This window comes from Corythoichthys intestinalis, chromosome 17 (genome assembly GCF_030265065.1).
Source record: "Corythoichthys intestinalis isolate RoL2023-P3 chromosome 17, ASM3026506v1, whole genome shotgun sequence".
Lineage (NCBI taxonomy): Eukaryota > Metazoa > Chordata > Actinopteri > Syngnathiformes > Syngnathidae > Corythoichthys > Corythoichthys intestinalis.
The window spans coordinates 26,046,384-26,064,748 of NC_080411.1; the positions used below are offsets into that span (position 1 = coordinate 26,046,384).

The 18,365-nt window shown below is 38.5% G+C and overlaps 1 protein-coding gene across 1 annotated transcript in view; it reads right to left on the bottom strand.

The window, feature by feature from the left end:
- Positions 1-18,365, bottom strand: part of sfswap (splicing factor SWAP) — a 76,820-nt gene that overhangs the window by 2,777 nt on the left and 55,678 nt on the right. Inside the window, exons 17-18 of the mRNA XM_057818814.1 lie at positions 12,499-12,633; positions 11,098-11,167 (exon numbers count right to left, since the gene is read on the bottom strand). Of these exons, the coding sequence (XP_057674797.1) occupies positions 11,098-11,167; positions 12,499-12,633 (205 nt within the window). The remainder of the gene's footprint in view (positions 1-11,097; positions 11,168-12,498; positions 12,634-18,365) is intronic.

Sequence of the window (18,365 nt, forward strand, 5' to 3'; positions counted from 1 at the left end):
TTAAGAAATGCCGTTCACTTCAAAAGAAAAGGCATTTTGCATATTAAGAGTATACTCAGACTCAGTCACCCAAGACTTTCTTCACAAATTTTGCAAAGAAGGCACCAACTTAACAACAAAACAGAGAATTACAGCTGCACTGAAAACTGTTACCGAAGACGAATACAATGAGTTTGGCACGAGCCCGAATACCGACTCAACGTGTTCAGTCACAGGCGGCGCTCATATTGAAAATTTATGAAAATTTATCATAGAACCAACAAATATTTGTACTTTTCTTTGTAAATTTAACCAATAAAACTTATGACCTTCAACATAAAAGTGTATTTAGTTTCATTAAGATCCATCAAGGGGTTTCTGAGATACGGGCATTTAAAATGGGTTCAACCATTTTGGAACACCCTTTGTCTTTATATATGGCGGAAAACACAGACAAGACTGAAAAAGCAGTTTCTGCTCTTGCACTCCTCTTTAAAAGAAACTGCTGTATTTTAAGCCAAAACAACTGTTTTGTTTGATAGAACAATATGTCTATATGCTGCCATAGCAGATTCATGGCGCATTAAGCCCCCGAATTATTTTTAATTTGTCCGTTTTACCCTGAAAACCCCCGTTTACAGACGTCGCGCAACGGTTTTGTTTCAACCCAGCCATAAAACGAAGGTAATTAATGATATTTATTATTCAAAATTTCTGTCGTTTTTAGCTTAGAATCATGAATTGATGTCTCATTTTTCATTTAAAAAAAAAAAAAAAAACTTTAAAAAATTACGGATATCTACCTCATAACTATCGCTTAGTTTTTTGTTGTTGTTGTTGTTGTTGTTACTGTCGCATTTTCTCCGATATGTTAGATGATAAATAATCGATTCAAACAAAGAAAAAAAAAAAAAAAAAAAAAAATTTAAAGGGTAAATATATGAAAAAGAAAATCATGACCACTCCGTGTTGTCTGCGATTTCTGCATCACGACCCTTGTTATATTACCATGTTTCACCCACAAAATCCCCCAAAAATCCAGCTGTGGCCATTCACAGCTGTGTCTTGGCACTCGGTGATACATGCTACATGGAGTTTTTGGATCGAACAAGGTAAGCGACGCGATAATATCTCGTTAAAGTCATGGCGTATATAATTCCGCTCTCGCGTGCTCTCACCTCCAGATAGGGTTTTGCGGTTTAAAAAATTATTATTATTATTATTATTTTTTAAATGCCCTCGTGTTCAATTTTTTTTCCCCAGAAAATTGAGATTTTAAGCTTTCCAATGATGTATCACACATGCATATGGGACAATTTTGAAAGTTGGCCAAATTGGGTGTCTCAGAGCGGAACTTCAAGCCACCTGAGTGTTTTCCGCCATATATATATGTATGTATATTAATGTATAATTTGTTTGTAATTTCTATTTGAGAGTGTGAGAAATGTAAGTAATGTTAAAAATAACTATTTGGAAGTACCTGAAGAAACTGTACAATAACCCCAAACCATCAAAAAAGTATTAAGGAATCATCTCACGTTTCCATTCATACTTGGACCTGTTCCATCCGATTTTATTCAGTATTCAGCTCTATTCAGTGTCTCAGGGTAGCATTTGTATTTTTTGACAATAATGGCTCATGGTAATGCACGACACCAACGACAATAAATGTAGGATAGCTAGAGAGTTGGCTTCAGCTTTGCTTGTAACCCCAAAAATGATCACATTATCATGTCGTCGAGAAGGGAAAAAAACTTTTTTCCTTTAGGCTTTATATTAATCTAATAAATAACCACTCCTCCTATGTTAATGAATGAACAGTTAAAGTATGTCACACTATGTGCATTCTATTGCAAGCATTTCTCATGCCTATTGTAAACATCAAATGTTTACATCTATTGATAACCCCACTGTCTGCAGCGCTGTGATTGATTTTTTTACCCCTCTAATTAAAACCATGATCTCCAAAAGCTTTGTGAACAGTGTTGATGACGATAACGAAAATAATTTGTCAATGAACAATCTTTTCATGACGATGACGAGCTAAAAATGTTTCTAAAACTAAAACATAACGAGATGGATGCCAGTTGTCTGACGAGACGAGATGAAAATTCGCCATAGTTTCTGTCATAAATCACAATGTGTGATATTTTCTTACCGTACGTCTGTTATTATCGTATGAGTAAGTGCGTGCCCATTCCAGGCTCCTTTTGTGAAACACGTGTCAGGTGCTGTTTGTTTTCTTATTTTGGCTATACTATGTTGCTTTTGCCTTTATAGTGCTGAGTGATCATCACACACTAAACTAACTTGTAGCGCTAGCAGAGTGTTCTTGTTAGCATTGATTGCGGTGACTCAGAGAGTCTTCTTAAACTCTTGGAAAACTTTTTACATACAGTTCGTGGCATCCAGGGGAATTTAATTAATTTCAAATAATGTGTTGCTTTCCTGCTGAGTGTGTATTATCATCATGAAGATGTTGATGCCCTTGGAGATAATTATGTGCTCTGTCAAACGTTCATTCGGATTGGTTGAAAACCTTTTTATCTATTTATTTATTTATTCATGGACTAAAACTTTTGAAGTTTATAGACGAAAACATTTTGAGAATTGTTGACTAAAACTAGACGAAGACAAACACGTTTCAAACTAACTAAATTTTGACTCAGACGAAAATTAAAATGCCAAAAACAACACTTCTTGTGAACTCAATTCAATCGACTTAAGAGCTTTCAACACTAGCTCAATTATTCATTGTAGCTACTTCACGTATAATTTTGTACAATAAAAATCAATGTCTAGCCTGCCAAGTTATCTTATGTTGCTCACCAGATCTCAACTTGCAAATGACTGTTTAGAAAACATACAATGTTGAAATGTTTTTTTTTTCCATCCTCAATTCATTTAATTCATTTTTCATTTCCATTTGCAGTATTTCTACACTATTCCTAAGGGATAAGGAGCGGTAGGAATTGTGACTATGAGGGAAAAATGGCTGGCAGCAGCATCTACGTGGGAGGGGTCCGAGTGTGATCGTGTTTTACTGTTGGCCAACAAAGAAATGCAATATAGTGGGGAATTACTATATTTCGAATACTCTAATCATATATGTCAATCTCTTGGCCAGGGGGCCAAATTATTTTGTGTGGCTAGCAAAAGGAAATTATGTGTATAGACTTCATATGTTTTGCCAAAATATCTATATAACAAAATTTCTTTTGTCGACAATGAAACATTTTTGGGAGGTTACTGCCATCAGCTGTGCAATACTCCTGATCCAACTGAACTGGGTGGATTTGCAGTACATAATCTTGTTTCCGTGCCAGTTACGTCGGCGTACGTCCAATTGCTGGCAGAGGCTGCAAAGAATTACCGCATGGTGCAAAACAATTTTCATCAACTTATGCCACAGTGACCAGTAATCTGGCATTTATTTATTAATTTACATTTGTTTAACATCATGATTCTTCTGGATTTTTTTTGCCAGACAAAACGTCTCCACACTCAAACTCAGTTGTGAGCATTGATTTACAGTGTACATCCATCGATTTTTAACACCATTCATCTTTGTTAGGGTCACAGGTGTGCTGGAGCTTACTCCAGCTGACTTTGGACAAAAGTCTAATCATACCCTAAATCTGTCCCCCAATTTTCCTGAAATTGATATCGGGCAAAAGTGTTCACATTAACAATGTGTGAAGTACTTTGCACACAATGGATTAATACTTTTACAGCTTCTTTTGGAGTGCACTCCCTGCCTACTGTTGGCACACAAAAACATACAATATATTCATAGAACCCTAACCTAGATGGTTACCAAATCCCCAGCAGCAAAATAATTCCTTTAGTTTTCGCTTTCATTTTCATTTCTCCAGGGAAGAGCAAGCTCACATCCGGGGAGTTAATCATTCACACACAGACAAATACCCACCCCTGAGCTCTGCTGACAGAAGAGACAAATTAAAAGCTGTAATCACAGAGGGTGTGGAATTGTCATATCACATCAATCAAAAGGCCATTTCATTTCATTTTTGCCCCCAGTGACGAGAAATGTACACTAAACACACACTTGTCAGTGATGGCTTGCACTGACAAGGTTCCTGTGTGGTCCTTCTAGCCACATTTTCTTCCTCCTAGTAGTGCATTGTCAAGGTGTGCACAAGTCAAGCAACAAGCCATGCAGCTAGCACCACTTTACTTAATGAGATGCAAGCTTTTTTTTTTCTGATTAAAAAAATATTTTGCAATGCATTTTTCCAGGGTTAGGGTGGGTGGCCACGTCAGGTCATTGAGAGCCTCAATCTAGCCTGTTTTCCATGTCTTCCTTTTCCAACATAAATGAATCAAATAATTAGTGCTGCAACGATTAATTGATTAACTCGAGTAATTCGATTAGAAAAAAGCTTCAAATCAAATTTTGCTTCTTCAAGTATCTGTTTAAATAGAGTGGCATTGTAATGGTTTGTTTTGAAAGTGTTGCATTTAGTTTTATTGATTTGGGAGGATACACTGCCCTCTAGTGGAAACAGTGAATATGACAGAACTCATTTAACATGGCTGAATCCAGCTGCTCCCTGTTAAGACCAACATAAAGTCCTTATTTATTTGGGCTAATATGTTTTTTATGTATTCATTATTTAGTTTATAAGTATATTAAGCCGTTTTTTTTTTTTTTTTTTTTTTTTTTTTTTGTGGGGATATGTGTTTGAACGATTGGTTAAGAGCATTGTTAAAAAAAAATGTTAGCATTCTATAGCATTTAAGCTAGCGGACTTTTGCTATGCACGTTAGCCAGTTCTCTTGTTGTACTTAGATCCTCATTGATCTCTTTTTTGTTCATATCGTTTGAGGCTAAACTCAGGTATTTACTGTAAATTTATTTTTAAATGAAAGTGCAATTGTGCATAGTTTGAAGAAACACTTGGGAATTTTATTTTGTATTCACATTTAATGCCCTTTTGAGAGTGCAATCTTAGCAAGCCTTTGTTTTATGTTTCTTAAAATTTATTCTGCAACGTATGAAATGTTCCTGATCTGAATACACAATTCTTCAAACTAACTCGTTGATGGATTAATCAACTAGTAAAATAATCGATAGCTGCAGCACTACAAATAATCAGGATCATTGTCAGACTTCTACAGTGTTTGCTGATAGCTGAGCATTTGATTCAGGTGTGTTAGAGGAGGGAAACATAGAAAACTGTCTGGATTGAGGCTCCCGAGGACCGGACTTGGCGACCCCTGCTGATTTTTTAATGTACTCAAATGAGCCAGGAGGAAATCTCAGGAGGTTAACATTCGTCATCTGTCCTGCTTCAACCTTCACGGTCAGTTCCAGCAAGATCTGATTTACCTTTGATTGAAGGAATGGCTTCAACGACTACCTACTTTTGTTGACTCAAATGAAGACGATTGAAGCGGGCTACCAAGGCTTGAATAGCACATAATGGACCCAAGGCTCTTTGGATGGGCAGGGTATTTTATTTGGTTCCTTAAAACTGAGTCACACTCATTACTATTACACAGATTAAGCATGCAATTTCTACAAACCCAATTTGCAACTAAAGGTTAAGATTAAGAATCTATTTAAGTAAACCATTAATGGCGTTCTAAATTGGAATTATAAATAGAATTACATTTTTTTAAAGGAATGATGCCTAAATGCCTAAATCTCAAACTCATTTATTACCTCATTCTGTAATGTGTTTTGTCTTGTGGAAAAACACACAAAGAACCCACCCCCGTGATTACTTCTGTGGACCCCGTAAACACTGCTTATCACCAAGAATACAAAGAAAACAACTGTTCCAGTATAATTGAGTTTTTAAGTAGCTTTCTATCATGCAATCCAGTGTTGTTTTCGTCAACCATAACTATAACAAAAATATTTCGTTGAGGAACAATTTTTTCATGACGATGATGAGACGATAACGGGCTAAAAACATATCTTGAGAGACTAAAACTTAACGTAAATAATGCCAGTTTTCGTCTCACGAGATGAGAACGAGACGAAAATATATAGTAGCTATAGTTTTCGTCGCATGTTCACTATGTGTGACATTTTATGTGTCGTTAGCCTGCCTGGTTGTGTCACTCATGTGACGTGCTGCGACCCCCCCAATACATCCACTAATCTAGTGTCCTCTCCAGTCTCCCCATTGCTTGTTATGAGACACACACGGTAATATTTGTCTTATCTCGGCAACAGAGAATAGGCAATGTTGTTTTAGCCTTTAAAGGTCTTTGCTGAGTGCTAAATGTAACTCATAGTGTCAGCATAGCATTCACATTCACGTTAGCATTAGGCTATTGCTAACGGCGAGCATCCTCCTAAACTCTCGGACAACTTATTACAACTAATCGAAACTAATGTAGCCTACTGTTTTCCTGCTGAGAGTGTATTATCACGTGATAGATTTGTAGATCCTACAATATGTGATTGTCAATGTTCATTGGAAACCTTTTCTTACATATTTTTGAAGTGAAACTTTTGAACTTTGAAAAGACGAAAATATTGAGTTAATGTCGTTTTCGTAAGTTTTCGTCAACAAAAACTAGACGAAGACAAACACATTTTCAAATGACCAAAATATGACTAAGTATTAAGTACTAAGTAGTAAGACTAAGTATTATCGTCCAAAAGACAAAAACTAAGATGAAAATTAAAATGGCTGCCAAAAACATCGCTGATGCAGTCATAAGATGCTTCGTACTGTCCACGTACACTGGCTTTTTTTTTTTTTAACTCATTATCCTGTATATTAGGTGCTGACTTGGTAGGGGTAGTTAAAGTCAAATGAGAAATGTGTTGGCTACAACTGAATATTGAATGTAACAAGTTAAAAGACACTAATCTGTAACGGGAAAGGAGAATTTCACTGTACACAGTTTCCTTAGAAAGGCTGACATCGCTATGCATCTAATAAAATGATTAAGCGAATCCGCAAGAACAGTTTCACATGCATTATGGACAAGGCAATGTCCTGTTTTTGTCAGTTCTGTCCAAATAAATGTCAGCTCTACAGTTGCACCTCTGTTGCCAATTTAGTAGAAAGGTGGTGTGAAAAAGGCTGTACAAGTGAGGTTTCTTTGGGGTTTGTTTTTGCACGATAACAACCTAGCCTTACTTTGTGATAATATAACAGGAGTTGGAACACCACTCCATTTCATTCTTGACTCATTAAAATCCTGTCAAGGCAGCACCGGCTTGCCAAAATATTTGTGTCTCGTTTTCTTTGGGTTCACTAGCCTAGCCTTAAACAGTTGTGATGAACAATAATCACTAGAAATCAGCAAAAATATTCATAAACCTAATGGAGTGCAGATACCGTATGTAAGACAAATGCTGCACGATGGATGCATCACATTGCATATGAAACAAACCAACAGCAGAGACTATGGGGAGAGGGGAAAGCAGTGTCGAACACGACAGCGAGGCGGGATGAAGCCAACAGCAACAAGGCTATTAGAAGGTGTTGAATTATTCATGATTTGTTTGTAAAACATCACAGGTGGGGGTTAAGTCGTAATAAGTAGCTATGACTACCGTAACTCGGCAGAAAACAGCAGGAGTTAGGAAGCCGTGGTGTGATCAAGGCAAGAGGAGCAGTGAGTTGGTGAGTGTTGTTTTCAAGCAGTAGTGCAACTGGGCAGTCATCACTGGAAATTTGATTGGAGACACATAAGTAGCGACAAATGACCCTTCTAACCACCTTTCCCCAACAATCATTCAAGCTTTCTGAAAATCATACATTACATTTTTCTACCCGGAACAAAATGTGCGTACGCATGAGAATATGGAAAGCAGCCTGATGCCCATCATCAATTCTCCACAGTAGTGTTAAACAAAGCGCAGCAGAATATATTTTGTTGAGTGAGAAGACCAATACGATGTTCTTTGAGATATGACCCACAGGCACTAGACCAGTCTACAGTTTTACAAATTAAACAATGCCTATTTTGCTTCAGGTAGTTTGGACTAAACCAAGGGTTTCAACCTCATTTTTGTTGCGGCCCACATCATTCTTATGATTTGCCACAAAAGGCCATTATGACTGCAGGACCATAAAAATGTAGCATTCTCTCACATTACTGCATATACACATAAAATTGAATGATAGCTGGTTTTCAAATCAGAAAAAAGCAAAAACAGTTAATTTTTTCCAGGAACTATTGATAATGCGTTTTAAAGTGATCATCAGCAATTTTGCCCATTCGTCATGAACTTCATAAATGAAATCATATTAAATATTTCCTTTCAAGTTTTGAGTTCTACCACACCTGTGGACTAAGTTTTAATGTAGAATCTAAGGATGAGATGTTTTCCTGACATGCTTTCTCACATTTAGCTAGTGTCACTCTTCCAAATGAGGACCCAATAAAATCTGTCTTTGCCTAGCAGATTCCATAGGTAATAATAAGATTTTATATGTAGCTTCATGAGCTCCACCAGATTGAATCAAACCAAGCGTGAATCCTGTACAAACTCAGTTCCGCTTTATTTCAAAGCAGTGCCTCACTATAGTGGCATGACAATGTTTTGCCCCATCTAACGGCGCTTTCAAACTCTCACTATTTGGTGCGTTTTAAACAGACCAGAGTTCTTTTTCTCAGATAGTTAGATAGTTTTGTAAATTTGAACGCGAATCCGAACTCTAGTTTGGACCAAAAAAAAACGAACTCTGCTCCGCTCAAAAATCGTGGGTCTCTGTCTGCTTTAAACGCACCCTGCTTCGCTTGTGAATGCAACCGGAGCAGGGTGCGCTTTTGCTACTTTGTGTGTTTAGCGACACAGCCTGGAGCTGGGACGCTACATACAGCGCATCCTTGGAAGCCGAAGTACAGCGCCCACGCTACTCAGAATAAACAATGGCAAAATGACACACAATTAATCATGGCCAAATGTTGTTGTGCTGCGCTTAGTAGTTGCATTTCATACACAGAATCAAGTTGTAATGTTGTGTTTTGCATGCTGTTCCTTAACGGACCGCGTGAGAGTGACAGTGGCCAAGACAGGAGGAGCCTCTCGGGGCGACCATTTTGTAAGTCTCGCTTTCCTGGAAGTGGCGGGATTTGAGAATCCAAAAAGTCACGAAAGTGAGAGCGATTGCTCACCTGTGTGAATTGGGTTACCAAACGGTTTCCTTCTGTTTAATGTTCCCTGAAGCATTTTTTTTATACACTCCAGTTCGCTCGGCATAGAGTCGGGAGGGAGCGCGCCTGCTGCTGGCCGAGCGACGACTTAATTTATGCTACAATATGTGCAGCTGTGCACGTTCCCTCCCCTCCGAGGAGGGAGGTAGTTCCTGTTCTATTTGTCCAATCAATGAGTCCGCTGTTCGTCCACGTGATGCAAATGACGAAGTTCGGTTGGTGCAGTGCGAATGCTGAACCTTTTCAACAAGTCATATTCAAATGTTGTTGTGACGTAGCTCTCCAACCGGACCCTGGTCCTCTTGGTCCAATGTGAAAGCGTCCTGAAAGTCCTTTTTTATTTCTCTCTCTCTCTCTCTTTTTTTTCCATTGTAATGTTAAATTATGAAACAAATGTGAGAAAACTTTATTTTTTATTTGTTTATTTATTTGTTGTTTGTTTTTTATTTAAAAAGGGGAAAGTACTATTCAAAAGTACCTGTCCCAGTGTATAAAAGTAACTGCCTAAAAAACCTGATAACTGGTAGGTCTATTCTTTGCAGCAACAACTGAATACAAGCCTTTTCCATCCATTCACTTTTTTTTTTTTTTTATTCAGCAACACTGGAGGGTTTTTGATCATCATGAATGGCCTTTTAAGAGCATTTATGCCACAGCATTTCAATCAGTTTCAAGTCTACTTTTACGAGACCATTCAGAAACATTCATTTAGTATTTTTAAGATATTCAGAAGTTGAATTGCTTGCATTTTTGGGATCCCGGTACCGTTGCAGAACCCAAATCTGCTTTAGTTTAAGAGTTTAAAAAAGATGTTTTCAGGGATTTTATTAAAAAAAAGAGGAGAAATCATGATCCAATCACAACAAATCATCTAGATCCCGAAGTAGCTTCGCATCTCCTCGACACCACCATGACTGTCGGTGAGCAGTTCTTTTTCAAAAATGCAGTGCTCCATTCACACCAGACGTAACAAGACACACTCATGCCTTCCAACAAGTACAAAATCATCTCATCAGTGTATAGAATATTTTCCCAAGATTCTTGGCAAATATTTACACTTTTGTTTTATTTGGCTAGAGAAACCTGAGCCTTTGTGGCCTTTTTGGTTGTCGTGCTTTTCATCGTGAAACTCAAAAGAACTGTATACGCACAGTCATATGTTTTGAGACTTTTCACCATTCAGTTGAATGAGAAAGTCTCAAAACTTTTGATCAAGGGTGTACAGTTCTTTAGATGTCGGCTTAGGTTCTTTCAAGACCTCCTGCACGAGTCGCCACTGTGCTCTTGGGGTAATTATTGTTCCCGCTGATCCATAGTTTTCCTATTCATGGTTAATGGCTCTAACAATTGTTTTAAAATGGCTGTGTAACCCCCCTGTACACTTGTAGATATTTCATTTTTCATTTGTGCTTGAATATCTTTGGATCTTGGAATTTAGTACCACCTTTGTGCAATCTTTTGGCCCATTTCATTTGTCATACAGGTTCTACTGGGTTATCTCTTAATAAATTGGGGAAACTATGCCTAAAAATAACCATTTGAAAAGTGGGTAGATACTTTTTCACTGATATGGTGAAGCAAAGGGCTGAGGCTTGATTTCAGTGTCAAAAACATACACACTGACTCATCATGGTTTTATACTAGAAAGGAAATATTTTGGTTCTGGAAAGTTACTTTGATAGAACCTTTTCGGCCTAACCGTTTATTTAACCTCGAATTTTCACAAATCGCTTTTTTGATACCGGAAATAATCTTCGCATTTCTCAAATGATCACTGATATTAATAAACATAAAACAACACATTCTTAACTATAATGATGGCACAATTCAAATCACAGATACATTATATGTTATCCCACAAATGTATAAGGGTAATCACTTTAAAATGTAATGCATAAATAATTCAAACTTTAATTATGAGTGACAACATCATACCATGACCATTAGGTGAAAGGAGCACAATACCTGAGTTATTTTGGACTGAACAGCAGATACTATCGATGAGGACACAGGCTCTTTCTCCTGAGAAGCACCCCTGCAGAGAGACAAGATGGAGACGATAGGAGATGCAGAGTTTAACAGAAGAAAAAGCAAGAGCTGAGAGGAAAAGAAAGAAACCAATCGGGTTAAAAGAAAGAGGCATAAAATATGTATGCTACGTTCTAAAATGTTCAAAGAAACACAGGAATCTAGAACAACCAAATGAGGACAGAAAAATTAGAAAGGGAAACGTTTACCTGTAAATCATCACATCAACAGAGCTCAACAATGCTCAGAATATAATTTTTCAAACAGGAAAAATTCACATAAAAGGATATTTGTGAATGTCTAATCAATCTCAAATCATGAGGGAAATATGCACACACAGTCATGTCAATTTTCAATAAAACCGGAACTTAATGTATGTATAACCCTCGTTGGCTTTTAATTGGAGAATTGTCAATGTTAGGCGGTTAAAAGTTTTTTTGTCATGTAAAAAAAGAATAATGAGTCTCCATTGCAAATATGTACAGTAACTTTGTCACATTAAGCCAGATATGTCCAAAGTCCGGCCCGGGGGCCAAATGCGGCCCTTTGTCAAATTTCATAATAAATTGGTCAGCAGTACTGCTACCAGCATATGAAGTAGCTTACACACTAAATGCTGCTCCTCATTTACCCACTAAAAGGTAGCAGCACATTAAGCAACATTACCCCAGGTGACCCTTTATTCCCAATTTTCTAAAATAACGACAATCAACAAAAAAAAAAAAAAGTTGACTGCGATGGCCAACGCTTCAAGGATAGGTGAAAATTGGAATATTTCTCAACTAAAATACGCATCAACTGTGTCTGCCTCATTCACCAAGAGACTGTCGCTGTTTTTAAAGAGTTCAATGTGAGGCGATATTACCCAACAAGACACGCTGACATTTACGACAAGATTACAGAGAAGATATGTAGCAAGAAATTCAAGCAACTTGAAGCTAGTTTAATTTTACAGCTGCAGTATTTCACAAGAGCCCGAGATTCGAAAGAGAACGCCACAAAGGCTAGTTGCGAGACTGTTGAAATTATTAATTAAAAAAATAAAAAATAAAGCAAATGTGACACACAGAATGGCTTGCTAAAATTTGATGAAATATATTGTTCTACGTAAAGGATGTCAGCTAAGGTCGGCCCCCCACATTTTTACCACACCAAATCTGGCCCCCTTTGCAAAAAGTTTGGACATCCCCTGCATTAAGCCAATTATTAGTTGGTGGAGTGCAGGAAGGTCGCACTAGAGTATAATTCAATTGTGTGCTATATCATATGGCTTGGTTTAAAGAAAAAAAAAAGTAAAAAGCCACCAAGACAGGCAAAACAGACCAGGCAAAGGCCTACCTGGATTGGGCCAGGCTGGAGCTGGGGCTTGAAGATGGCGACAAAGCTCTATTTGGTGATGGGTCAGGAGAAACAGAGGAACCTGACGTTTTCTTAGTTCCTGAGATGGAGCTCTTTCTTTTTCCAAGAGGGGACCTGTGTGAAATTGTGAAAAATAGTAGTCTCTTAGATTGTTTTAATGTAGACAGAAATTGTTTATCTTTTTGTGTTTTTTTTTTTTTTTTTTAAAGGGTGGTGCCGTCTCGAAATTAATGTTCTGTTTGTTCCAGTTAACATCAATGTCTTCCTAGCACATCAACCAAAGCGCTTTAAACGCCACCATTATCTCAGTGAAACCTTGACAAAAAGTATTAATATCTGTTCGCAATAGTGCTCCCACTCAGCAGAAAACAAAGCTATTAAAGAACTATTCTAAGAATAAATATTAACAAATAAATGTTTCATATTACGTATTACTGGTTTGACAGTTGAAGAAACAATGATTTTATTGACATGAGCTGATTCTTCCATTTCTGGCAAAGCAGAGCTGAGGGGTTTGTAGAAATACTTTTAACGGCTGCTTTAATTCATAAACTGGGCATAGCCCTTACTGACTGCCCTTATGACTGAGCTCACTGGCTTAAGAACTTTGGATCCTTCCTTTCTTTACAGCAGAGTTTCAATTGCAAGGGGGAGAGTAAAATTGCACTATTGCCATCAGAACTGGCCAATATTTTAATAAAAGAAGAGCAAGAAATGCTTCAGTGGGAAATAGTATGCCCTCGAAGTGCTCCCCAGACCACCTCACTAGTTATAGATGAAGACTGTATTTAAAAAAACCTATACACAGTGAATCTTATTGTCCCTTTCGGTTTATAGTGAATGGAATAACATAATTAAGTGATGACAAATTAATCACGTCAAATCATTGGGGGGGGGGGGGGGGGGGGGGGGTGTCAGCCCATACTGCCCTCTCCCTCGCGTTGCAGAAAAAAGTCCAAAGTCTCCTTTTAATTTATTTTCCCTTTCTGAGCTGAGGAACACTATTATGACAGGCAGTGCCTCCATTGGTATGACTGATTGATAGCTGCTTATCCAGCCTCCTGGCAACATCTACTTTTGGATAGTACTCTTTGCAGCGGCATGCAATGATCGGGAAGGCTGTGGACTTATAATGTGCCATCTTTTCAATTGCCAGACACACAATGACTTGATGACACTGTGTCTTGTAATCTGGCACTGTGACCATAGGGAACGAAAATGAAAATTGTGTAGTTTGAGTTTGGCTTCAGTTGGCCAGAACTAATGTGAACTGGCTACATATTGTTACATTGCATGACCTACTTCATGGACCCTAAATTGGTCCTATTTCCTCAACACGAACAGGAGCCCTTTCGTATTCCACCTTTTCCTATTTCAAATTACACTATGTGGCAAATACTAAATTCGAGCTCCCTGTCACCATGTTAATAACCATGATGTTGAAGCACACTGATTAACTGGTAACTTTTAATTTAAAGCCTTGAGACTGAAAATAACTATATTAAGGAACTTAATAATGGGCAGCGTCCATTTTAGGGCATACTGCAAACTGCCATTATGATTCAGGGAGGAGGACCAGGTCCATTGAGAAAGTAGTCACTAAAATGCCACTTTTCTACAGTGCAATAGTGGCTGATAATGGCTGCACTCTATTTCTAACAGATTGGGGTGGTCATTTTTGCAATTAAACCATGCTACACTTCGGGGGAAAAATTTGATCACAAAAGATATACAAAGGGGTTCTTGGTTTAATGGCAACAACAGTTACCATGATGTAGATTTTTGATTTTACTACTGCATGAGCATAAGTTAGTCAGAGACCAGGCGGTATTCCAATATACAAATGAGTTTCGAATCTGTTTTTAACTTAGGACTCTCTGTACACTGTTATCAGTAACGCGTTACTGTTATCTGATTACTTTATTTCGGTAATGAGCAATCGACGTGCATTCTCGTGTTCCTCGGCGACAGAGAAAATTACTGCCAAAAGTCACGTGATAGTGAACTCACTTCCTTCAGAGCTGATGGCGTTGTTTAAAATTCAAAGGCCACCAAGACATCTAAACCAAGAATGTATTCCTTATTTATCAGTCTGCTGCATATGAGACGTGAGTGTGATTCACGTCTTTCTCCAACTCACGGCACGAAAACAAAACGAATAAATGACATTTCCTCCTGTTGGCTGGCTCGAATAGAGTACAGAGATCCCTCGCCAATTTGCGCTTCGAAATTTGCGGTTTCAGTTATTTGCAGATTTTTTAGGTACTGTATAAGGCTCCCTTGACACCTGAGCATTTTGTCATCTTCATCGAAGTGCACAGGTGTTTCTTCATCATTATCGTCAGTCAAGGAAGGAACCGCTGGAGTCTAATGTGTTTATTTAAAAAACGTTAAGCTATACGCATGTGTACATGTACATATCTTTTTCTTTTATGTACAGTGCCTTGCAAAAGTATTCGGCCCCCTTGAATCTTGCAACCTTTCGCCACATTTCAGGCTTCAAACATAAAGATATGAAATTTATTTTTTTTGTCAAGAATCAACAACAAGTGGGACACAATCGTGAAGTGGAACAACATTTATTGGATAATTTAAACTTTTTTAACAAATAAAAAACTGAAAAGTGGGGCATGCAATATTATTCGGCCCCTTTACTTTCAGTGCAGCAAACTCACTCCAGAAGTTCAGTGAGGATCTCGGAATGATCCAGTGTTGTCCTAAATGACCGATGATGATAAATAGAATCCACCTGTGTGTAATCAAGTCTCCGTATAAATGCACCTGCTCTGTGATAGTCTCAGGGTTCTGTTTAAAGTGCAGAGAGCATTATGAAAACCAAGGAACACACCGGGCAGGTCCGAGATACTGTTGTGGAGAAGTTTAAAGCCGGATTTGGATACAAAAAGATTTCCCAAGCTTTAAACATCTCAAGGAGCACTGTGCAAGCCATCATATTGAAATGGAAGGAGCATCAGACCACTGCAAATCTACCAAGACCCGGCCGTCCTTCCAAACTTTCTTCTCAAACAAGGAGAAAACTGATCAGAGATGCAGCCAAGAGGCCCATGATCACTCTGGATGAACTGCAGAGATCTAAAGCTGAGGTGGGAGAGTCTGTCCATAGGACAACAATCAGTCGTACACTGCACAAATCTGGCCTTTATGGAAGAGTGGCAAGAAGAAAGCCATTTCTCAAAGATATCCATAAAAAGTCTCGTTTAAAGTTTGCCACAAGCCACCTGGGAGACACACCAAACATGTGGAAGAAGGTGCTCTGGTCAGATGAAACCAAAATTGAACTTTTTGGCCACAATGCAAAATGATATGTTTGGCGTAAAAGCAACACAGCTCATCACCCTGAACACACCATCCCCACTGTCAAACATGGTGGTGGCAGCATCATGGTTTGGGCCTGCTTTTCTTCAGCAGGGACAGGGAAGATGGTTAAAATTGACGGGAAGATGGATGCAGCCAAATACAGAAACATTCTGGAAGAAAACCTTTTGGTATCTGCACAAGACCTGAGATTGGGACGGAGATTTATCTTCCAACAGGACAATGATCCAAAACATAAAGCCAAATCTACAATGGAATTGTTCAAAAATAAACATATCCAGGTGTTAGAATGGCCAAGTCAAAGTCCAGACCTGAATCCAATCGAGAATCTGTGGAAAGAGCTGAAGACTGTTGTTCACAAACACTCTCTATCCAACCTCACTGAGCTCGAGCTGTTTTGCAAGGAAGAATGGGCAAGAATGTCAGTCTCTCGATGTGCAAAACTGATAGAAACATACCCCAAGCGACTTGCAGCTGTAATTGGAGCAAAAGGTGGCGCTACAAAGTATTAACGCAAGGGGGCCGAATAATATTGCACGCCCCACTTTTCAGTTTTTTATTTGTTAAAAAAGTTTAAATTATCCAATAAAATTTGTTCCACTTCACGATTGTGTCCCACTTGTTGTTGATTCTTGACAAAAAATTAAAATTTTATATCTTTATGTTTGAAGCCTGAAATGTGGCTAAAGGTTGCAAGGTTCAAGGGGGCCGAATACTTTTGCAAGGCACTGTATATCTCATTTATATCATAGTTTTACATTTGCAGTGCTTAAAAAACATTTATTACAAAATATATATATGTATATTGCATATAAAGGTATTGTGTCAGTTTGCCTTTTTTTTTTTTTTTTTTAAATTATACTTTGGTATTACATTTGCCATGGTCAAAGTCATAGCAGGAGAGCCATGTCGAGGTGGTAACAAGCAGGGAAAAAGCGGGAAAATCCAAAATACTTTTATGTGCTGACACCTTTTTAAACACTTTCATAGGTTCTTCTAGCTGAACAAAACCAGATTCAAGGAAATCAATTTGCTATTTTTTTCATGAACAATATCTGCCCACCTAAGTCTACTGGTGGCGAAAGGTTTCGAACTGTTTGCACTCTTCCATAGTGTTGCTGCATGGTAATTAGCAGTGCAACGGTTTGCGGTTCAAAGCCGAACGGTACGGTTCGCCCTGTCTAGTTCAATAGGCCTTTAAGAACCCACGCCTTTTCGGTTTTGCAATTAATTTATTCCGAACGCTTGTGGAATGAATTGGTCGAGCTCTGTGTGCCTGTGTGTGACGTGAAGCACAGCTGTGGAGAAATTCCCGGCCCGCAAGTAAATGTCCGATCGCTGTCAAGCACCTGTGTAATAGAAGAAGAGTAACGCCCTCTCTCGATTACGAGCAAAGTGAAAGTGAAACAAGAAAGAAAACAAAAAGCTATTGCGAGCGGAGGAGTGGAGAGACCGAATTTTGAGGAAGCACCAGCTTCTTTCCAATGTTTGGTGTGGCAACATTTCGGTTTCCCCGTGGACTACAATGCAGAGGGAGAGAAAATATTGGGGGGGAAAAAAACTAAAACAATTTGCAAGCATTTCTCAGCGCTTGTTCCCTATGCTAATGGCCACACTAATAACGTGACTCCGGTACCTCAGCCGGCATCACCCACAGATATCACTTTCTCAGAGCAGGACAACCCCGAAGATGTCGCCAGTGAAAATACACAACGGGCTTCATTAATTTATTTGCAACGCTTGACCCGTGTTACATTGTTCCCTCGCGGACATATTTCTCCAACAACGTAATCCCCGACATTTATGAAACGGCACGCAAAGCCATCGAAGATGATTTCGCTAAAGCACATAGTTTCGCCCTGACCACTGATAGTTGGACGTCCCGTGCTACAGAGTGCTCCTACCTAACTGTGACGGTTGACCATAATTCATACCTGTCAAGTTGTACGGTCTCGGCGTAATTTGTACAAGTGAACACTGATTTTTAAATGTGTACGCCGTACGTTATGTTCACAATCTGTACGTTTTTTGTACATTACGTTTTTTTTACCTCCGTTCGGATTTTGTCACCGTTTCGGCAACGCGACAATGTGCGTTAATACGTTGGTTGAATGACGCGAGAAAAGTCAGTGACACGGAGAGGGAAGAGTGTTTGTTGTGACGCTGTAGCAAACGCGATACTAGGCTAGGTGGCTCCAATATTTCCTGACTGTAGCCGACAGCATACAATCTACGCCTAGATATCTCATGCATATAGAACTACATGCGAAATGACAGACTCTGTATCGTTAGTAAACAGCCGCCATTTTAGAGCAATTAACTTCTCAGAAACGCTCTGTTATAGTGAACCTTCCTAGCGAACCTAAGTAACTTTTTATCTAAAATACTCCTAAATCGGCAAAATCTTGACTTGAGTCTATCTTTAAAGGATGAAACAGTTTTAAAATTTTCACATGTCGAAAGTAGACAGAAAGGAACTAATGCAAAAACGGCAGCAATTTTATCAACTT